Below are 21,067 nucleotides of genomic sequence, written 5' to 3'. Positions count from 1 at the left end.
TTCCCTTGAAACGCCGAGATAGCACAGCCAGGTACGGTACCCGTTGAATAGAATAGATATGCTATAGCAAAATATATTCAGCCAATAGCCCAGCCATCAGCATACTATTGCCCCGGTGAGCTCGGGTAGCTCGGAGAGCCACCAAGGTATTCCGCCGGCACTTTCGGTACGCGTGGTGAGTTTGCAGTTTGAGCTATCGCCCGCTGCTGGGCCCGGACAAACTCACGCTGGCGCTCCTTGTCCCGACCTGCTGCTGTGCCGCCGGTCAGCCGTCTCATACCGCTTCGAATCATTGATTCGAGCGAAGAAGAGCTGTCGGTTGCGCTGCGCTGCTGATTGGCCATGGCCAGAGGGTGCACGGGGTGTTTATTCGTCATGAGGCGTTCATCAAAGTCGAAAGAACCCTCCTCATTCTCGTCATCAGAGAAGAAGGTGGGCTCGTGGGCTCCGATTGGTGGGATAGAGAACTGCGGGCCTGCCGAGGTCGGAGAGAAAACATGATTGACCGGTGAGGTCACGGAGCGGGTATGAGAGACGGGGCGCAGTGTTTGTGTGGAGAGGTGAGGTGTCGACGCACCGGCGGAGTGATAGCCAACGCCATCAAAGCGCATGTTTGTCGGGCGAGAGTCAACAAGACCGTTGTGGAAGGAAGATGTGGAGGCCGTTCGCGCTAATGACTTGCGCAGTATCGGCGCAGTTTGTTGGTCATATATACTCGCATTAGAATCGACGTAACTTCCTGCGAAGCCACGCAATGCCATGTCCGGCAAGGCATCGAGTGTGGGGTGGGAAGATTCTGTATCCTCGAAGAAATCGTCTAGACTGTCTAGTTTTTGCACGATGTCACCCATGTTACCATCTGTCGTTGTTTCGATCGATTGCATAGTATCGGCTCGCATGGGGAAGAAGCTATCACTGTAGTCGTCGGCATGGAATGCAACCTCGGCCGGTACAGTTTCTTGATCATCCACGCGATCCACTTCGGCACATGTATAGAACACGGCATGGACATTATGTCGCGTGACACCTGACTGGGCAGCCGGCATTGGGATTGACCAGCCTGTTGGCTCGGGGATGCCGTAAAGACTCTGTATTCGCTCGTATTCTTTCCGGATCGCCCGCGATGAAGCCGAGGAGGCCATGCTCATGCGGATATGATGACGTTCCATTGGATTGCCCGAGACAGTCATGATATGATCCATGACTTGCAGAGCTTGTGGGCATAGATCGGTTTGTAGAAGGCGCAATAGCGGCGAAATCAGATCAGGCCCATGGCTTGTCACATCAGGCCTTCGCATGTCGACTTCCGGGATCACCGCGCACAGTATCTTCATGACCTTAATCCGGAACCAATCCGTGGCGTTGGTGAGTAAGCCCATGAGGAAGATCAGGCTCTGAATATCCTGTTGAGGGTAGTAGTATGATCTGATCTCGGTGATAATGTGGTTTAAGAAGTCGTTTTCAGCCTTGTATTGGCCGTTCGCAAACCCGAGAAGAGAAGCTGCGAGACGAGGACACCCTTCACCCTCGGCCACGCGCGCTAATAAGGTTGCCCGGGCGAGCGTTTTTGAATCGTCCACATTCGGATCGAACTGGCGAAGGAAGTGAGACAGGTTGGCTAGAATCGTGAAGAGTAGCCTATTGCCATCTCCGATAAGGTCATTGTTCGGAAGGCCGCTTAAGCGATGTAGGATATCCAGCGTGCGGTTGAGTGACTGAGAACTCTTCAGCCCTTTGTACACCAAATTTTGGATGCCGTCAAAGCCACCTTCCCATTTCGGTGGCTGGCCATTGATAAGCTCCCCCACTACCATGGGATCGCTCATATCGACTCTGTCCAAGAATTTCTCTAACATGCCGACACTCTCGATGAATTCGGTTTCATGAATAGTATTAAGGCAAGCGCATGTCGTCCAAAAAAGCTGAGGATAGCGTAACAAATCCGCTGGTGCCCGAGAACTAATGATGATCTTGAGTGTCGTAAGGATCTCCAAGGAGAACGTTCGGTAATCTGCCTCCTCATCCGCGATGGTATTTGAAAGCCGAGCCAGCATGTCGGCAAGCATTCTAGAATCGAGGCTTGTAGAGATAGAGCGAAATACTTGAAAGGAGCGGCAGGCAAGATGACGAACGGGACATGAAGTTGCCCAATTCAGAGCTTCCTTTGCCCAAATGTCGGTAATGCCCTCGTATGCAAGGCTGAAGAATTCAACAACAGCGCGGGTAACGCTAGCCATTGAGGTTGGGACCCGGCTATCATCCTCGCTATCTGTTTCAGCATCATACTCCCAGACCACCTTGGGATCGCTGCGGCGAATGCACTCCACGAAATCTTCAACTGAATGTCTAACCGGTCCGTTGTCTTCAATCTTGGCGGCGATCAACTCATGGATTAAGTGGACAAGCATTTCCCTGGCTTGTTCCTGGACAGTAAGAGTATAATGGTCCCAGAGGATTATAACGACGTGCAGCAGCTTCACAATATCCGGGAGAGAAAGGGTGACTGGAGCGACCATGAGGTCTACGAGGAAGATGAGGGCAACCTGGCCAAGGGAGAGACCAGCCTGCTTGTTGCCGACTGGGAGCACGGTTGCGAGATCGGCAACGTATGGTAGGCTTTTGACATCTGGGGGCGCCGGCGTGATATCTTTCCGTTCTTGAACCATATTCTTGGGGCCGACTTGCATCAAGAAGAACTCAATCACCTTTGATCCGGCAGGTGTCCCTGATAAGAATACAACAACCTGCTTTGCATATTCCACAAAGTTTTGTTCTTTGCGCTCCAGACATAGGCTAATCACAAAGTCCAGAACCAACTGCACATTTCCTCCATGTGGGCCGGTGGCGAGCGCCTGCCAAAGGGCTTGCACCTCGTTCGGAAGTATTGAGCTTGAACGAATTGTAATCTCGAAAAGGTTGGCAAGGAGCATGTACGACTTTGCTGTAGGTCCACCATTGGGATCGACCTGTAGCTCTATTGTCTGTACCCAAGGAAGAATGGCAGCCACCAAGTTTCGCTGGCTGTCGGGCCGCAAGTTCTTGAAATGCAACGAAAACTCCGAAAACAGTGTAAAGGCCAAATCAGCATGCTGCTGGGCGAGGCGTTTCGATGTTTCAAACTGGGCTAGCTTGTAGACCGCGGTAGTCTTGTCTGAGATGCTGATATCGAAGTCCTGTAACCGTGAATTCTTCTGTTCGCGCTCCTCAAGGATCCGCAGAAGTTTGGCTGATTTCATCCTAATCTCACGCTTGGGGCTACCGAGCGTGACCAGGACGGCTCCAAGGATCCTCCAAAAGCCCAAAGGATAGTCGGTGTGTTCGATCAAGATTTCGGTGACCACTTCAAAATAGCTCTCTAGGGACTTGGGCCGCTCTGTGACATAGCACATCTCAACGGAACGCTCTAGCAGGTAGGTGTGTTCCTTGTTGTGGAGAATCAAGTTCTTTAGTGCACGTCTGCCAATTGCATGCCATTTGTCGCTGACAGTGTTGAAGATGATCTCAATCCAGGATAGCATGCGTCCGACGTCGAACTGAAGCACTGCGCCGCTTTCTGTGGTGATACTTATGGGCCCGGCCTGTTATTGTTAGACGATACAACTATAAGCAAAGAAAGACTTACGCAAAGGGATGCCATGGCACCTAGAGCTGCTGCTCGTAGGTTGCGTTTTTCGATTTCCATGGCTGCGGCCGCACCTCGTAGCTCCCCACCTGCCTCCTGGCGCTGGGCCATCGCAAATTTTCGCATCTGTTCCTCACGCTGAGAGATTTGGGCTTGATTCGGAGAATACCCACACCAGTCCTCCATCAGAGAAAAGGAGGATTTGCGTGCTTCAAAGGGAATCCATCGCGATGGATCTTGTGTACGGTTGACACCCTCGAACAGTTCTTCCATCAATCCACAATAATGGAAGCGTAAACTTTGAAACCCCCAATCATTCTGCACGCCGGCATCACTGAGGAATATCCGCAGGTCTTTGGCGTACGTAACAAGGTTATTGACGATCCAGTCCTCATCGTAGACTTCAGGTTCCTTCAGGAATTTTGAGGTCAATTTATAAACGTGGGTCACCTCTGTCCGTAGCCTGTCTGTTTTGCGGCTTCGTCGGGGACTACTGGGGGTACGATGATGTGTTCCAATGCGAATCTTGGCCTCTTCATTGCAGGTTGTGACAGCGTACTGCAGCGATTCAAGAAGTATCCGGTAAAGATACTTGTTGATAGATCCCAGGGCGACCACAATCGCATTTCGGATAGACGGGCGTTCTGCTGAAAGCAATGGTATCACAAACGCAAAAAGGCTTCTAGCAGATCCGATCTTGTCAGACGACTGGGACGCGCCCTTACTGGATTTCCTTGCGTGCTGGGCGTTGGCGAGTTGACTTTGGGACTGCGCCCCAACGCTGTTGAGGGTGGTACACGCCATGACCAAATACAGTTTCCACTGCTCAACCATGATCTCAGCAGTCGTATTATGTCTAGCCAACGAGCGAGCCTGCGCAGGATCTAGCGACATGGGGTTCTGCGGTGACTCTGCTAGAGCAGTGATGGTTTTGTGCATTTGCACAAGTCTTGCGCAGACAATTTCTCGTCCAAGCGTGACTGCAAAAGGACAAGTTTCGAAGCTTATACGGATGATGTTCGGGAATACTTTTGACCACAGCGTTGAATCATAGGAAACCTCGCTGCTGCAAAGTTCGATCAAAGTATTCTGGGAAGCACTTTTTCGTTTACCTTTTTGGATGCGGCTTCTTTCGGCCACGGTCAGATGTTCGTCGTTGACGTTCAGAATTTGCTGGGAATCAGCCTCGAGAATTCTGATTATCCGAGTGTTCTCTTTGCCGAGAGCACTGTCAAACTCCGTTATGAGACGGAGTACTGTAATAGCAAAGGACCGGACCACGCGCGACTGCGAACACAAGAAAAACAGGCCGTGAGACTCGACCTCTTCGACCTGCGCCAGGACACTAGAGAGATCAAGATGTAGTGCGCGACTCGCAGAGCCGTTCTTCTCGCCAGAGTCCACGATGGTGCCCTTGGTTTTTTGTTTGATCTCCTCGATCCAGATTTGCAAGAGTTCCACGTAGAGCCTCAAGGTCGACTCAATGTGACCTGGTCCCAACATTCCTTCATCAGACATTGTGGAATACCTTGCATCAAAGTTGAAGATGAATCTCGCGAAACCCATCGTAACCTGCTGTGCATGTGATTGCCGCGCAATCGCTTTCAGAGATTCAGCGGAAGAAAAAGCAAGGTTGGGCTGCACATGAGCGGTGCCTGTGCACAACAGATTAATCAATGAGTTGAACGGGATATGATCAGACAAGCAGCGGGGAAGCGCCTGAACCGCCACATGAAGCAGGTCATAGAATCCCTGCCTCTGGTCCAAGGCATTGAGGTGGTCGTCCCGTCTTCCGAAGCTAAATGCTTCTGTGATCGGCGTCTTGGGCGTTGTTCCTCCAAACTTCTCATCCAAAGCAGCCTGACCTCCAAACGTATTATCGCACAGTAGTGTTATTTTGCCTAGTATCTCACAGAAGCGGAAGTAATGTGCCTTGACGTTGTCGCTGAGTCGTGCAATGTTGACAGGACAAGATGTATCCTCATTGGGGCTAGGGCTCCTTGGATCTGTAGCATCGGTAAAAGGATTAGGAATGGAGCCGGTCGGCACAGGCGGGCATAGTTGGTCGCAATTTTCCAGATCTGTGATGATCGCAAGGAATGCCTGGATGCCAATCACCATCTTCTCGGGTTCCATTTGTTCAATCCTGATGTCTCTTCCAGAAGACGAGAAGTAGTCGGAGTTAATCAATGGGAAAATGATGGTTCGGAAACATACATCTGGGTGTTTGAAACCTATCATCCTTACGAGCTGAGTCAAAGGCTCTGCCACGACCGGGTCAGTACTGAGGTACGTCCTTTTCCCTGCCGGTAACGCTATCTTGACCACTTCGTCGATCTTGCGAAGTGTCACCGTGGGTGAATCCGAATAGCGGAAGAAATAAGTCCAGACTAAGCGGCACATGGCCTGAAGAGCCGGTCCCCTTGTAGGTCGGTCTTTGAGTCTGGCAGGAAGGGATTGAATTATTGAAAGCCATTGTGATGAAAAGTTCTCCTTTGTCGATAAACACAAAAGCAAAACATGGAGCGGAAAAGCCGCCGCCCAGTGCCTGGGTTTAGTCAACATCTGCGGAAGGCGATTGTTTATCAAGTCAAGAAATTCTTTCCACTTGGGAATAGTCAGGTCGCAGGTTGGGTGGGCTGCAACCGGAAGCAGTAACTTTTCAAACATACTGCAATATGCCTGTTTGATGCGCTGGCCATGGGCACTGACGAACAACCTGGCCAAGGTCCTCAAAAAGTCGCAAGATTTTGGCCACTTTTCAGGAGTCGTTCTAATGCGGACGTGCTTCAAGCCCGATAATAGAAGCTCGGATCGTGCGTCTCCCTCTTTCGATGGTCCTCGTAAACTTTCGTCCTTTTGATACCGTTCAAGTTCTAATAAGAAACGACTTGTCACGCTTGTGAATTTTTCTTCGCTCATAATCCCAAGAAGTTGTGAGTAGATTCTCCAATTAGCCATTCGGAGTGGCGATGCAGAAATCTGTTCAGGGTCGACTGTTTTCAGTTGACCAAACACTATATCCTCCAATCGGTCAGCCATGTCGACTGTTATGGCTTCAAGGCTGCTTTGATTAAAAATCTCTATCAGGACTCTGCACACTAGGTATACAGATACGGTAGCTCGGCGCTCTGTTAGAACGATATCATCATGCCGCGAAAGAAGCGAGTTCGTCGAATGGCTCGGATCGGGTGCCGCTTGGGTGGGCTCCGTATTTCGACGCGCAAGTAATCCATTATCTGCGGACGGTTTTGGCTGAAACAGTTATTATAGCCAGTACGTTGGGAACCGTGCGACCTACCTGGGTTGCCGCTTGTTTAGCCCCAATGACCGCATCACCTTTGGCTTTCCTCCAGAACATAATTGTATCAATCAATGGCTTCGGTTTTTGACGAGCAATATGGCCGAGGGCGGATATCAACTGATCGAATTTCGTGTCCGCGCCAGGGCCGCACACATCTTCCACTGGAGTGTCCGATTCCCCCAACCTCATGATGGACTGGTTTATTTTGGTGTCTGCTTGACCGACAAACTTCATCACGCGTCAGCAATTGTCTGGAGACACTCCAGATCCATTGTTGACTCACAGAATTGAACAGATGATGTAGTGCGTATTCGCCAACAGTTTTTGACTCCGCCTGCGCGTGTCGGGAATGCGATCGGCTGTGCGAACGTTCTCGCCACGGTTTCCCGGTAGAATTCATCCTTCTGTGAGCTACACTCACTGGACTGGGACCTTCTGGCACATCGTCTGTATCCCGGTCCTCAATCGTACTCAGCATTCCCTGAGCATTATGGTTCGCCGCCCCGCTGGCCGACGGGCTGTGATGGCTCGAGTGCATGTCGGTGTAATCCAGCCTACCAAGTCCAGCAATATCCTGCTCGCCGCCGCTGCGGCTAAGGCTCGCGATGAGTTCCGGACTCAAGGGGCTCGTGGACGTGGTCGACGCGGCGAAGCTGGGATTTCGGGAGTGCTGAATTCCATGGACGATCGAGGTTTGCCGGTGATGCCCGTACGAATTGGATGGTCTGCGCTCCAGCGGGGCATCGTTTCCAGGACTCGGGCGCACAGATGCTGTTTCAGGACTCTTCGAATGGGACTGGCCGCGGCGTCGGCTCTGAGGCTGGAGAGTGGCAGGGGCTAGTGCGGAAGAATCGAGTGCCCTTCCTCTGACGGCGGAGGTTTCCCGGCTATGGACAGTGGATGACGGAGTGCTCCTTGTAACAAGGCGTTCTGGTGGAGATGCGAGATTATGGTGCGACGTTGAGACCGGGTCGCCGGGTACGAGGGGCATTGGCGATGACTGAACGGGCCCAGTTTTGATTGTAGGATAGGTCGTCACTTGACAAGCTTCATGTTAGATTTACGCCACTCTTAAAGCGCGTTCTCCCAGCAAAACAAGGCAGCTGGGTTCGGGGGTGGAAGACCGTATGCAGGGAGCAGTGGGGGCAGAGCAAACGGTCGGGGGGTCGGTCACATACTGTTGCACTGGGGGGAACTGCGTCCTGCAGTTTAGGCAGTCATTGCCCAGCAAATCTCACGACTCCTGAAGCTAAGAATGGATATGTGGCCACGGGTAAGCAAGTCATTATTGCCCCGGAGCTCGGGGATGTTGGTGCTGGGAAATGGCGGGCATTAAAGGCGAGGCATCCTGAGCTTTCTTTGAGCAGCGGTTCAACTGAGGAGCGGAGCACGAGCCACCCTGCTGGACAAGTGCAACTCCCTGTCTTGGGTCATACAGCTGAACAACTGCAACAATTTTCTTTTCTTTTCCAGCCAGATTTCAAATTGCCAGGTAGTAGGAATTTTCCACAGGCCTATGGCTAATTTGGATGCAATAATTATTCAAGCTTTCTACCGCCCAGAAGTTAAGCTTGATCACTGGTGCCTGAGTTCCTCGGTTCACCCAAACCTTGGGGATGCCCGATACTAGCTTAAGCTGACATACGCATAGATCCCTGTCCTGCATTCGAGCAGCTGCTTGAACAACGTCTTCTACAGCGGGAAGTAGACAAAATATAGATTGTGACTCGGTAAAATTGCAAATACTGGCTTGAACTGTCTATCAGCTAAGATCATGATATCGCCCTCATCACGGACGCTGTACATAGAATATACCTCCGCCGTAGACAAAGTAATGTGCCGTCGTACGAGAATCCGAGCCTCCGACAGTGGAAACTGGCTAAGAGTGGCTGCCATTTCAATAATGCCGGCTGCCTATACGGAGTATATGGTGTAGGGTCTGGCTTCGCTCGTGGTTCTAGAGGCTATGTTAAGCATAACTCAGCATGGCGCGAATTTGAGACGGCCCTCTAAAAGATGCCGTAGGCATGTCTATTGTTGATATATAAGGACAGGCTTCATAGCCAATTGGTTTTATGGCCCAGCGGTATAATGCGCTGACATCTATTACATTCGAATAAACTGCCATAGTTTGAAGGACCAAGTTAGCATTGGCCAGTAATTTATATATATCCACTGAAGGTAGTGACGAAAAGGATGGAAAAAACACCATGACAAATATATTTTCCTAACAAAATATATATCCTGCACTATATAAGGTCCAACGGAATTTAGTTCCAATAACTACCATAATACCCTTTCTAGATGCTGAATATTCGAGCTGGTTGCTGTGCGGAATGAATCCGCTATTCTCAAGTATCAGGAAATCCCGCCACGCGCCGCTGGACTTTTTCCTTGCCCACCCAAACAGCACGAGAGGGCGGAACAGTGTTCTCAGGAACAGATGGGTTCCAAGGTCGACAGATAACCTGGGAAGAGGGCTGTCCCTATTGTCTTTGTGTGCCCATTCCAAGGTCACGCCCAGGCAATGATCAACATCCGATCTGTGCCGGAGTGTCACGGAGTGTCAGGGCTCGCCTCAGCTAGAATTCTATTTCCATTACAGGGGATCCAAGATTAACGCCGTTACACTGACCGCTTCTGATACGAGAAACAGGCCAGTTCTCAACTGCGGCAAACAGCCTCGTGAGCCGCGAACCGTGGTCAAGCTGCTGAAGTGCTCGAAGGCGGAATTCGGCTAGAAAGGCTGCTCGGCAGGCCGCTCGGGAGATTTCCCCATACAATGCCCCAGAATCATGGCTGCGGTAGTCTCCATCCTTGGGTCGATGCGCTCGTATGGCTTCGATGGCAGCACCCGCTCCGCCGCCACCTCCAGTTTTCGCTGAGGCAAGCCCGAATTTCTCTTCCGAAGCCAGACTCCAGCCCGGACAGGCACCGGCCAGCGCAGGCGAGTCAACTTTTCAAACGGCATATATAGACGGAGGCTCCGGCGCTGAATACGACGGAGTATTTTCAGCACTTTCTTATCTCAGATTTGGGCCCAATAATAGTGTCGGTCAGCCCGCCACCAAGCACACGCACTTTTTCTCACGGCCACGCCTTCTTCACGCTCAGCCCCTAGGGCCGGTTCTCGGTGAGAGTGGTCCCTTTGGTGCCTTGCTGCCTCAGTCATCAGGTTCTGCCCCCCATCACGTTCATCGACTGTGTTCCGTCTTCCGAATCGTCTTATGCGGACCAGTTAAGTAGCGCCCACCTGAACTCCGACCTTCTCTCCGCTTCTGTATTCCTGCGTGGCCTTTTCTCTCTCTCTTCGGGCTTACCTCTTCTTTCTTTTCCTTCTTGTTTTCCTTCATTCTCTTTCCTTCTCCGACGGAATTGACAGTTTCCTTCGCTAAGCGTGGTCTAGTGGTAGGGATCGTGTCTTTCCCCGTCCCCTCTTAGCCCGAGCGGTCTCCCGTCGATTCTGCGGCCGTCGCAGACGAGCTTCATTATGGCACAACTTGATACTCTCGATGTGGTCGTCCTTGCGGTGCTCTTGGCTGGTAGCATTGCCTACTTTACTAAGGGCACCCTCTGGGCTGTCGCCAAAGATCCCTATGCCTCTTCCGGTCCCGCGATGAATGGCGCGGCCAAAGCTGGCAAGACCCGCAACATTATCGAGAAAATGGATGAGACTGGCAAGAACTGCGTAATCTTCTACGGATCACAGACTGGAACTGCGGAGGATTACGCCTCCAGACTGGCAAAAGAAGGATCTCAGCGGTTCGGCCTCAAGACCATGGTGGCTGATCTCGAGGAGTATGACTATGAGAATCTCGATCAGTTCCCCGAAGACAAGGTTGCGTTTTTCGTGTTGGCCACCTACGGAGAGGGGGAGCCTACCGATAACGCTGTCGAATTCTATCAGTTCATCACAGGCGACGATGTGAGCTTTGAGGGCGGCGGCGCCGCTGATGATAAGCCGCTGTCCTCACTCAAATACGTCACTTTCGGCCTGGGTAACAACACATATGAGCATTACAACTCCATGGTTCGCCAAGTGGACGCCGCATTGACGAAGCTCGGTGCGAAGCGTATTAGCTCTGCCGGAGAGGGTGATGATGGTGCTGGTACAATGGAAGAGGACTTTTTGGCATGGAAGGAGCCTATGTGGGCTTCGCTTTCTGAGGCTATGAACTTGCAGGAGCGCGATGCTTCTTACGAACCGGTCTTCAGCGTTACGGAAGATGACTCTCTGACTCCAGAGGACGATTCCGTTTATCTCGGTGAACCTACCAAGGGGCATCTTCAAGGTGAAGCCAAGGGCCCTTTCTCTGCGCACAACCCCTACATCGCACCTATCGTCGAATCTCGCGAGTTGTTCACCGTCAAGGATCGCAACTGCTTGCACATGGAAATCAGCATCGCCGGAAGCAACCTCACTTACCAGACTGGTGATCACATTGCAATTTGGCCCACCAACGCAGGTGCGGAGGTGGATCGGTTCCTTAGCGTTTTCGGTCTCGATGAGAAGCGCCACTCGGTCATTAACATCAAGGGCATTGATGTTACCGCCAAGGTTCCTATTCCCACGCCTACCACCTACGATGCCGCCGTTCGGTACTACATGGAAGTTTGCGCCCCTGTTTCCCGTCAATTCGTTTCCACCCTGGCTGCCTTTGCTCCTGATGAGGAGGTCAAGGCAGAGATTGTGCGCCTCGGTAGTGACAAGGATTACTTCCATGAGAAGATCACCAACCATTGTTTCAACATCGCTCAGGCCCTGCAAAGCATCACTCCCAAGCCATTTTCTAGTGTTCCGTTCTCCCTACTCATTGAGGGTCTGAACAAGATCCAGCCGCGTTATTACTCGATCTCCTCCTCGTCTCTTGTCCAAAAGGACAAGATCAGTGTTACCGCTGTTGTGGAGTCTACTCGCTTGCCCGGTGCTACTCATATCGTCAAAGGCGTGACCACGAACTACCTCCTCGCTCTGAAGCAGAAGCAGAACGGTGATCCTTCTCCAGACCCCCATGGCCTGACTTACGCTATCACCGGTCCCCGCAACAAGTACGATGGAATCCACGTCCCAGTCCACGTCCGACACTCGAACTTCAAGCTACCTTCTGATCCTTCGCGCCCTATCATCATGATTGGTCCCGGTACTGGTGTCGCTCCTTTCCGTGGATTTATCCAGGAACGTGCTGCCCTCGCTGCCCGCGGCGAGAAAGTTGGCCCTACTGTACTGTTCTTCGGTTGCCGCAACCGGGAGGAAGATTTCCTCTACAAGGATGAATGGAAGGTGCGTACTGACCCACATCTTTGGAACTTTCGAGACTCTTTTAACCGTTATTTTACTCTAGGTCTTCCAGAATCAGCTTGGCGACAACCTGAAGATGATAACTGCATTCTCTCGCGAATCCGAGAAGAAAGTTTACGTTCAGCACCGGCTCAAGGAACACGCTGAGCTTGTCAGTGACCTCCTTAAGCAAAAGGCGACGTTCTACGTCTGCGGTGACGCCGCGAACATGGCCCGTGAGGTCAACCTCGTCCTTGGCCAGATCATCGCGGCCCAACGTGGTCTGCCCGCCGAGAAGGGCGAAGAGATGGTGAAGCATATGCGTAGCAGTGGCAGCTACCAGGAGGATGTCTGGTCATGATTTACTTGTTCGCATACGTTTCTTAGTCCACGACTTTCTTACTTCTCACTTCAGCTTGATTGATTTTGCACATATACTCCGGTTTTCTTGGTTATAATGGCGTGGTTTATGTATGCCTAGTGCTTTACTACCCCTCTCATGGTCGACCACCACAAAAGGAGTTTTGACCCTGGATGCATGAGATAGATGGTATGACGAATGCTGTAAGGGACAGAATGTCTCTACGACTACAACTCAATTTCTCGGAGTCATATATCTTTTAATAATTCATAAATCAGTTTTAGAATATCATACATGTCTCAGTTTGTTACTCCACTATAGATGTGTATCTTGAATCTGGATGAAGCGCTGGACTGGCGCGGAGTTAAGGCTGGGAACCCGCAACGAGCGTCATCAGATTTCTGCAAGATAAACGCGCCCGCCGAGGGAGATCCTCATACTTCCCCAACCTACCATCTACCCCAGCTTCTTCAGTGTTGTCTTGGCTATCCATACCGCAGCGCCTCCCGACGCAGGAGAGGAAGCAAATTTAAATGCTTCCTTAAGACTGACAGTTTGATCGCGAGCAATTCCTCCTGTCCTGGCCCTAGAATAAGGCCGTGCTCCGTTCCCCGCAGCTATCCTTGAGACGCAAAATCGGAACCCAGGCACTTCCATCCCAGCAGGATGTCGTATATCGTGCCAATTCACCGCGCTAGCAGCATCCGTCATGCATTGAAGCTGCGTTTTCTGAACGCCGACGAAGAGTGCCTAGTAGTTGCGTGCGTACCTTGGAATTTCCCCGATAAGAGCTTCGCTCCGCAGACCATATCCGGGACCCTTGCTGATGGCTATGATATCCCTACAGAAAAGCGAATCACCTCGAATTCTACTCCGCCACACCCGATGGCCTTGCCCTCGTTACATCATGCTCTATATACGCCCGGGTCACGATGCTAGCATGCCTCCCCGCACCCGCGGACTGCCCGACAGACCATCTCTTCGTCGGCAACGATCGGTACTCATATTTTACACTTTCCTACGATAGCGCGCATAATCAGGTCAAGACAGAAAGGAACTATGTCGATATCGCCGATCCTTCTTCGCGCGAAGCACAAACGGGGAGTCGATGCATGATCGATCCGAGCGGCCGGTTCATGACGTTGGAGATCTACGATGGCATGATCGTGGTTATACCCATTATTCAACTGCCCAGCAAAAGGCGAGGGCGACCAGTGAACCTGCCCACTGGTCCGGATGCACCGCGGATTGGAGAGCTGGGTGAACCCATCATTACCCGGATCGATGAGCTTTTCGTGCGCTCCTCCGCTTTCTTGCATGTGCAATCCGGATCGCCGCGGCTGGCGCTATTGTACGAGGATAACCAGAAGAAGGTCAAACTCAAGGTCCGGGAGCTCAAGTACAGCGCTGCGGCAGGTGCCGAGTCGGAATTCCAAGGCATTGCAGATTATGCCCAAGAGCTGGACCTTGGAGCATCGCATCTCATCCCCGTTCCTGCTCCACTTGGTAAGCTACCTTCAACTCAACATGAGGCTTGCTAACAATGTAGGCGGCCTTCTTATACTCGGTGAAACGTCAATCAAGTACGTCGACGCCGACAACAATGAAATCGTATCACAACCGCTGGAGGAGGCGACTATTTTCGTGGCTTGGGAACAAATCGATAGTCAAAGATGGCTGCTAGCAGACGACTATGGGAGGCTATTCTTCTTGATGCTCATTCTTCGCAACTCTGAAGTGGAGCGCTGGGAATTGCACAGCCTCGGAAATACCTCACAAGCTTCTGTTCTGGTGTACCTCGGCGGCGGCGTGGTATTCGTGGGATCCCACCAAGGCGACTCTCAAGTTCTACAAATTGGTGACAAATCCTTCGAGGTTATCCAAACGTTGCCCAACATTGCTCCGATTCTAGACTTTACAATTATGGACCTGGGAAACCGTACCAGCGAAAGCCAAACCCATGAATTTTCATCCGGCCAAGCTCGAATCGTCACAGGATCTGGTGCCTTCGATGATGGCACTCTTCGAAGTGTGCGCAGCGGAGTTGGCCTGGAAGAGCTGGGCGTCTTGGGCGACATGGAGCACATAACTGACCTGTGGGGGCTGCAAGTCGAATCGAGAGGTGATTTCTTGGATACTCTTCTTGTTACGTTCGTGGACGAAACAAGAGTCTTCCGGTTCAGCCCCGATGGGGAGGCAGAAGAGTTGGAAAGGTTCCTCGGGCTAAGTCTGTCGGAGAATACTTTGCTCGCAGCGAACCTCCCTGGCAGCCGGATATTGCAGGTCACCGAGCACAGAGTTCTCATCGCAGATTTCGAAGGCGGGATGACTGTCTTTGAGTGGACACCAAAGAATCAGCTCATAATAACCGCAGCTTCTGCTAATGACGATGCGATAGTAATAGTTGCGGGAGGTGAACACGTAACTGTGCTGAATATTGGGTCAGAGGCTCGGGTCGTAACAGAGAAAGACTTTGGCGCAGACAACCAAATCTCTGGCGTTACACTACCGGCAACTCCGACTGGCGTCTGTATCGTCGGATTCCCCCAGTTGGCGAAAGTCTCAGTGCTGAAGCTGCAAGATCTGTCCGAAGTTAGCACGACGTCGCTTGGCCCTGCTGGCGAGGCCTTTCCGCGCTCTGTCCTCATCGCTAGTGTATTGGCGGAGCATGCACCGACGCTCTTCATTTCAATGGCGGATGGAAGTGTTATAACGTACGACTATAATCCCAAGGATCATACCTTGACGGGTATGAACAAGCTCATTCTTGGTTCAGAACAGCCGAGTTTCAAGAAACTACCAAGGGGAAGCGGGCTTTCCAACGTCTTCGCCACTTGCGAGAACCCTAGTCTGATTTACAGTTCCGAAGGCCGCATCATCTACTCTGCCGTCAATTCGGAAGGAGCCTCTCGGATATGCCATTTCAATTCAGAGGCCTACCCAGAGTCAATCGCGGTGGCTACAGCCCGAGAACTCAAGATTGGCCTGGTGGACAAGGAGCGGACTACGCAGATTCAGACCCTCCCAATAAAAGCTACTGTCAGACGCGTCGCCTACTCTCCGTCAGAGAAAGCCTTTGGCATGGGAACAATTGAACGCAAGCTGGTTAACGGGCAAGAGATTGTAAAGAGCCAATTTGTGCTGGCGGACGAGATATTATTCAGGCGTCTGGATGCTTTCGATTTTGGTCCAGAAGAAATTGTGGAATGTGTAATTCGAGCCGAAGTCCAGGACAGCAAAGAGGGGGAGGCAAGGGACCGGTTCATTGTCGGAAGCGCCTACTTGGGTGATGACGACAAAGCCTTCACTCTCGGATACATTCGCATCTTTGAAGTGGACAACGGTAGGAAGCTCACAAAGGTCGCCCAGGAACGGGTCAAAGGAGCATGCCGCGCATTGGCAGTCATGGGCGATAAGATAGTTGCTGCGCTCGTCAAGACGGTACGTTGCTCTAAAATCTTTCAACCTTTCTAATTAATTTAGGTCGTCGTCTTCCGAGTAAACCCCCGGTCCGGCGGGCTACACCTTGAAAGACTCGCAAGCTACAGGACATCCACCGCGCCCGTCGACTTAACAGTAACGGACAACATCATAGCCGTCACTGACCTAATGAAGAGTCTTTGCATTGTGGAGTACCATGAAGGCGAGAACGGCGCCCCGGATAAGCTGGTAGAGGTGGCCCGACACTTCCAGACCGTCTGGAGTACAGGCGTTACTTCCATCGCGCCAGACACGTATCTTGAGAGTGACGCAGAGGGTAATTTAATTGTCCTCCGCCGCAACCGCTCAGGTGTTGAGGAAGATGACCGCCGAAGACTGGAAGTTACGGGCGAGATCTCCCTCAATGAAATGGTCAACCGGATACGACCGGTCAATATCCAACAACTCCCCAGTGCAACGGTTGTGCCAAGGGCTTTCCTCGCAACGGTACGTACTCATCAGCGTGTACTTTTGACAAGACTAACATGTCCTACAGGTCGAAGGCTCCATCTACCTCTATGCATCCATCAACCCCGACTACCAAGACTTCCTTATGCGACTACAAGCCACAATGGCTAGCCGCGTCGACTCTCTCGGCGACATCTCCTTCACCGAATTCCGGGCTCTTCGCACCATGACCCGTCAAGCTACCGAGCCCTACCGGTTCGTAGACGGTGAGCTGATTGAACGGTTCTTGACCTGTGAGCCGGCCATGCAAAAGGAGATTGTTGATATGGTGGGAAAGAGTGTCGAAGAGGTCAAGGTCATGGTCGAAGCATTGAAGAGGTTGCATTAGATTTTTTTCCTGTCTCGGCGCCTTTTCTACGGATTGTTTATGGATCTAGATTATCTTATCACATTTATGTAACTGCGTATAGGATGAATTTCATGAGACTTATCATTATCCCTATAAGTGGTTGTCATTACGCCTATTGGATTGAATATTTTGCTTCTACGAAACCGAGAATTTGATGGAGAGCTGGGCTTGGGATGTCAGGTTTCGATGTGCACTAAGGGTCGTTCTTACAAACTAGTCCTCATAGTGCCTCCTGTACTGGGTGTAGGTTGATGATGAAACGCTGGTATAGTCAATTGATGACATAGGAGGCCGTCCCTGCATTAAAAGCAATGAAGATATGAAGTCTATATTATACAAGTTAACCGATAGAAAGAAGAGGAGGCCGGAATAAGTCCCAAACGCAAAACGAGCTCGAACTCACAATGCGTCTAGGGGAGAGACAAGCGACGGGCATGCATCTTTATTACGCCTTCTCATCCTCGGAGTCACTCCAGTCAAGCAGCTCCTTGATCTGGTCCTCAGACAACTTGGGACCCTTGGTCTCCTCAGCCTCCTTCTCCAGCTTCTTCGCATGCTTCTTGGCCCGCTTGCGCGCGTTCTTCCCCCACTCAGGCACTCCACTAGCAGTCGCAAACTCCTCCGCATTCTCGACATTGTCCTGCTCCTCAACATCACTGAGCTCGTCATCCGTGTTCTCAACCTCGCCCAAAACCTTGCCCTCGCCCTCGGCGGCACCACCCCTCAGCGCATTGGGCGAGACCTTAGCCTTCGCCCTCTTCTCCTTTCGCTCGGCGCGCTCTTTTTCCTGCTGCTTCTTGCGGTCCCGCTCGTGCATTTTCTTGAAGAAGGCTTCGATGTAGGGGCGGATGAGGATGTAGCCGACGACACTGAGGATGACCTTTGTCCAGCGGTAGGCGGTGACTTCGGCGAAGGACTTGTAGAGGTTTTTGCAGAAGCGGGTAACGAGGAGTTCGAGGAAGGCGTAGAGGTTGCTGAAGTAGTCATTGATGGCGTCCGTGATCGCCTGGGAGGGGTTGAAGTCGGTCATGATGGTGGTGATCGGCAGAAACAAGAGGAGAGGCTGTTTCTAAGGTTGAAGCGCTTGAGTAAGGTGGAAAAAGGTGGAAAAAGGTGAGAGAATTTATTTGAGTTGGGGTTGAGGAGCGGATGGAGCTGCCGGGTAACTCGGTGAGAACGGGTGGGATGCGGAGAACGGAGATGGCGAGGATTGCAGCGCTGACGGTCAATGAGGCCTTAAGCTCACAGATAAAAGTCTCAGAATGCTTCCGGCCGCCTTTGCGGTAGCTCTCGAACTGTAGACGAAGTAATTGCGAAAGCAAAAACCATGAGCTGTTCAAACTGACCGGGGCAAAAATGTACATTCCGAATTGGGCTAGCAGGACTCATCCGGCGTGACGTTTCTCCGGTCGGAATAGCTCCGGCCCCTCATCCAGACGCGTCGAGGTGCTGTTATCGCGTCTTGATCCTCAAGCTGTCTAGGACGCAGTGCTGCGCTGAGCTACATATTCGATTCATCTTCAAATTGACTTAGAGAACTTACGGAACATACGCAAGGTCGAACTTTCAAATTCAAAATGGATACAAATGAGGATGTCGGTCTTGAAGAGGTAGGCATTGTCGCGTTCGGACACAGACAGCTAGCTGACCTTTTCAGCGCTTGAAATCCGCCCTTTGGTTATCGATTGGAAAGATCGTGGACGAGGAAACCATCAAACTCGGCATGAACGCCACACCACAATTCATCGGTGCCTTGACCGAGCTCGTTTGGGTTCAGATAGGTACATTGCCCCAATCACTGTTTCTGTCAAAACATAGGATATAATGAAGGTGGAGATGGTGCCTGTCGCGCTCCTGGGCAGAACGCCATTTATATCATTACCTATTCTGCTGTCTCGGGAACTGTGACTAATGGATGTTGCCTAACAGAAACCGCGAGTCAGGATCTCGAATCCTTTGCGAAGTAAGTTCCCCAGGTTGCAGTCAATTGCAATACGCCTTCCATGTTTGCTGACAGTTGCTCGGTTCAGGCATGCAGGTCGTTCGACTATAAACGTATCCGACGTGATGATGCTGGCACGCCGCAATGAAGGGCTCGAGTCTATATTAAGAACGTTTTTTGATCGACAACGCGAGCAGGAGAAAGAGGATTGATCAATTGTTCCTGCAACTTGGAGAGCATTATTATTCGATGGAGAAGGATCGCGACCATTCAACAACCCCGGACTTTTCCATGACAGGTGGATGCGGTCCCGGAGAACTCAGTCCGGAGAAGTGGCTGCGCCGCTGCGCGCTAATACTAGCGGTAGGATTCTGGGGTGAGATCAGCCAAGCCGCGGACTACCCCATTCAGTAAACGGATACAAGTTCGGAGATTATGACGCCACTGATAAAAGTGCACTGTGCATGAAAACATGCTTGTTACATCCGAACGCGCAGTCAAAACGAATCAGGAGGACATCAGCGGGTTATGGATTTGAAGGATATGAAAACTGGGGCTTTTTGTGGTTCTCTGACATCGATGCGAACGAGCGCCTCCCCCTCCCCCACATTCCAAGCGCGGTGGGAGCCACAAAGCTTGAGTCTTGACTGACGTTACCGGGTCAGATGAACCGCCTTTCTATCAGTCAGGTTCAACTTCAGTGTTGGAAATCTGGCTCGTCAGGTACGATGCAGGTAAATCCACGTCGTTCACGATGGGGCTCTGTCGGTACGTCATGGGAACGTCGCCGGTTTTGGAGTTGCCCAAAGCGACTGATAAACCAGGCTCCCGGTATCGTGAGGTAGAGGTTATCGCACACAATTCAAACTTAATCAGAACCATTTGTCCCCTTTTAAACGTAATCAGCACGTCCATTTTACCGGATATTTGCGACGAACAATCAAAACATGCCTTCCATCAAAGCACTCCGGTTCCATGGGCCCCAGGATATAAGGGTCGACCAGATTGAAGAGCCTGTCTGCGGGAAAGGCCAAGTGAAGGTATGGCTACTGAAACCGAGACCACGTCCTAAACTAACGATTGCACAGCTGCGCAACACCTACTGCGGAATCTGCGGTAGCGACCTCCACGAGTATACCTCTGGACCCGTCCTGATCCCGAAAGGCGCACATCACATTACCAAATCAACTGCGCCGATGATTATGGGCCATGAGTTCGGTGGCGTTATTGAAGAAGTGGGTGAAGGCGTAACAGGCCTCAAGCCGGGAGAAAAGGCCGTTGTTCGCCCGACAATCTTCGACCGAAGTTGCGCTCCCTGCAAACTTGGCTACGAGTACTGCTGCGACAACATTGGCTTTGTCGGACTATCTGGTATGTTCTCTCGGCTGCAAACTGGACCACGTGCTAACGTACGAATAGGATACGGTGGCGGCTTCGCTGAAAAGATTGTCGCGCCCGCAGAACACTTCTACCCCATTCCCGATGATGTTTCCCCGGAATCCATTGCCATGATCGAACCGCTGGCGGTCGCGTGGCACGCTGTCAACCTATCCCCATTCAAGGAAGGCGATAACGTTCTGGTGGTCGGAGGCGGACCTCTAGGTCTTTGTATTTTACAAGTCTTGAAGATGCGAGGCGCAAACTTCACCATCGTCGCAGAACTGACGGAAACTCGCAAGAGGTCCGCAAAATACTTTGGCGCCACACATATCCTCGACCCTAGAGAAGTCGACATCCCAGAAAACGTCCGCGGCTTGACTGATGGCATCGGCGCGGACGTTGTATTTGATACGGCTGGCGTGGAAAAGGCACTCGATGGAGCCATTGATGCTTGCCGCGTCCACGGCACAATCGTGAACGTCGCAGTGTGGGAAAAGAAGCCGCAGATCAAGGTTAACGAGATGATGTATCACGAAATCAAATATCTCGCCTCAGCACTATACGATGAGCAGTCGTTCAAGGATACTATAGATGCCATTTCAAAGGGACTCCTGAAGCCGGAGTCTATGATCACGGATAAGATTAAGCTGGAGGACGTGGTAGAGAAGGGATTCAAGACGCTTCTGCAGGACAGAGACACGCACTGCAAGATCCTGGTTGATCCGCAGGCGTGAGTCCAGTTGCTTTGGTTATGGCGTTCGAGCGTTGGTTGGCCACGGAGTGAGAGTTGGGTCATGAAGTCATTCTGTTCTCATGTACTTTTCTTAGCAGGAATGCGGAATTCATAAGCTTTTTATGTCTATTTATGCGCAATGTAGCAAGG

General features: G+C 51.5%; 6 protein-coding genes across 6 annotated transcripts; 4 read left to right on the top strand and 2 right to left on the bottom strand.

Moving 5' to 3' along the window:
- Nucleotides 1–104: 104 nt before the first annotated feature.
- BDW74DRAFT_175916 (putative cell morphogenesis protein (PAG1)) lies at nucleotides 105–7,917 on the bottom strand (the record flags this gene model as incomplete). Its single annotated transcript, XM_073728466.1, has 4 exons — nucleotides 105–3,578; nucleotides 3,623–6,877; nucleotides 6,924–7,154; nucleotides 7,210–7,917. The coding sequence occupies 4 exons, from the start codon at nucleotides 7,915–7,917 to the stop codon at nucleotides 105–107; spliced, it is 7,668 nt and encodes a 2,555-aa protein (XP_073585857.1).
- A 2,499-nt stretch (nucleotides 7,918–10,416) lies between these two features.
- Nucleotides 10,417–12,565, top strand: cprA (NADPH--hemoprotein reductase cprA; the record flags this gene model as incomplete). Its single annotated transcript, XM_073728465.1, has 2 exons — nucleotides 10,417–12,207; nucleotides 12,269–12,565. 2 exons carry the CDS (start codon nucleotides 10,417–10,419, stop codon nucleotides 12,563–12,565), a joined length of 2,088 nt encoding a protein of 695 aa, XP_073585856.1.
- A 452-nt stretch (nucleotides 12,566–13,017) lies between these two features.
- Nucleotides 13,018–16,958, top strand: BDW74DRAFT_121242 (DDB1/RSE1 family protein). Its single transcript, XM_073722025.1, has 5 exons — nucleotides 13,018–13,326; nucleotides 13,413–14,071; nucleotides 14,115–16,006; nucleotides 16,049–16,492; nucleotides 16,542–16,958. Exons 1-5 carry the CDS (start codon nucleotides 13,232–13,234, stop codon nucleotides 16,839–16,841), a joined length of 3,390 nt encoding a protein of 1,129 aa, XP_073585855.1. The 5' UTR covers nucleotides 13,018–13,231; the 3' UTR covers nucleotides 16,842–16,958.
- A 78-nt stretch (nucleotides 16,959–17,036) lies between these two features.
- Nucleotides 17,037–18,397, bottom strand: BDW74DRAFT_121224 (uncharacterized protein). Its single transcript, XM_073722022.1, has one exon. The coding sequence runs from the start codon at nucleotides 17,890–17,892 to the stop codon at nucleotides 17,308–17,310; it is 585 nt and encodes a 194-aa protein (XP_073585854.1). The 5' UTR covers nucleotides 17,893–18,397; the 3' UTR covers nucleotides 17,037–17,307.
- Nucleotides 18,341–19,142, top strand: BDW74DRAFT_121229 (CENP-S family protein). The gene is made up of 4 exons (XM_073722024.1): nucleotides 18,341–18,472; nucleotides 18,520–18,643; nucleotides 18,792–18,825; nucleotides 18,893–19,142. The coding sequence occupies exons 1-4, from the start codon at nucleotides 18,440–18,442 to the stop codon at nucleotides 19,014–19,016; spliced, it is 315 nt and encodes a 104-aa protein (XP_073585853.1). The 5' UTR covers nucleotides 18,341–18,439; the 3' UTR covers nucleotides 19,017–19,142.
- A 459-nt stretch (nucleotides 19,143–19,601) lies between these two features.
- BDW74DRAFT_121226 (uncharacterized protein) lies at nucleotides 19,602–21,022 on the top strand. The gene is made up of 3 exons (XM_073722023.1): nucleotides 19,602–19,844; nucleotides 19,893–20,175; nucleotides 20,224–21,022. The coding sequence occupies exons 1-3, from the start codon at nucleotides 19,752–19,754 to the stop codon at nucleotides 20,916–20,918; spliced, it is 1,071 nt and encodes a 356-aa protein (XP_073585852.1). The 5' UTR covers nucleotides 19,602–19,751; the 3' UTR covers nucleotides 20,919–21,022.
- Nucleotides 21,023–21,067: the final 45 nt, after the last annotated feature.

Source organism: Aspergillus multicolor, assembly GCF_047715735.1.
Source record: "Aspergillus multicolor strain CBS 133.54 unplaced genomic scaffold BDW74scaffold_6, whole genome shotgun sequence".
Lineage (NCBI taxonomy): Eukaryota > Fungi > Ascomycota > Eurotiomycetes > Eurotiales > Aspergillaceae > Aspergillus > Aspergillus multicolor.
Note: the sequence above shows the minus strand (reverse complement) of the source record. Positions and strands in the feature narration are given on the sequence as shown.

Bases quoted from the DNA above. Each gene is read 5' to 3' on its own strand.
- BDW74DRAFT_121226 (XM_073722023.1), top strand. From the start codon at position 19,752: ATGCCTTCCATCAAAGCACTCCGGTTCCATGGGCCCCAGGATATAAGG. The intron at 19,845-19,892 runs GTATGGCTACTG...ACGATTGCACAG, and splicing joins GCGGGAAAGGCCAAGTGAAG to CTGCGCAACACCTACTGCGG. The intron at 20,176-20,223 runs GTATGTTCTCTC...ACGTACGAATAG, and splicing joins TGGCTTTGTCGGACTATCTG to GATACGGTGGCGGCTTCGCT.
- BDW74DRAFT_121229 (XM_073722024.1), top strand. From the start codon at position 18,440: ATGGATACAAATGAGGATGTCGGTCTTGAAGAG. The intron at 18,473-18,519 runs GTAGGCATTGTC...TGACCTTTTCAG, and splicing joins AGGATGTCGGTCTTGAAGAG to CGCTTGAAATCCGCCCTTTG. The intron at 18,826-18,892 runs GTAAGTTCCCCA...TGCTCGGTTCAG, and splicing joins GATCTCGAATCCTTTGCGAA to GCATGCAGGTCGTTCGACTA.
- BDW74DRAFT_121224 (XM_073722022.1), bottom strand. From the start codon at position 17,892: ATGACCGACTTCAACCCCTCCCAGGCGATCACGGACGCCATCAATGAC.
- BDW74DRAFT_121242 (XM_073722025.1), top strand. From the start codon at position 13,232: ATGTCGTATATCGTGCCAATTCACCGCGCTAGCAGCATCCGTCATGCA. The intron at 13,327-13,412 runs GTGCGTACCTTG...ATATCCCTACAG, and splicing joins GAAGAGTGCCTAGTAGTTGC to AAAAGCGAATCACCTCGAAT. The intron at 14,072-14,114 runs GTAAGCTACCTT...CTAACAATGTAG, and splicing joins CCCCGTTCCTGCTCCACTTG to GCGGCCTTCTTATACTCGGT.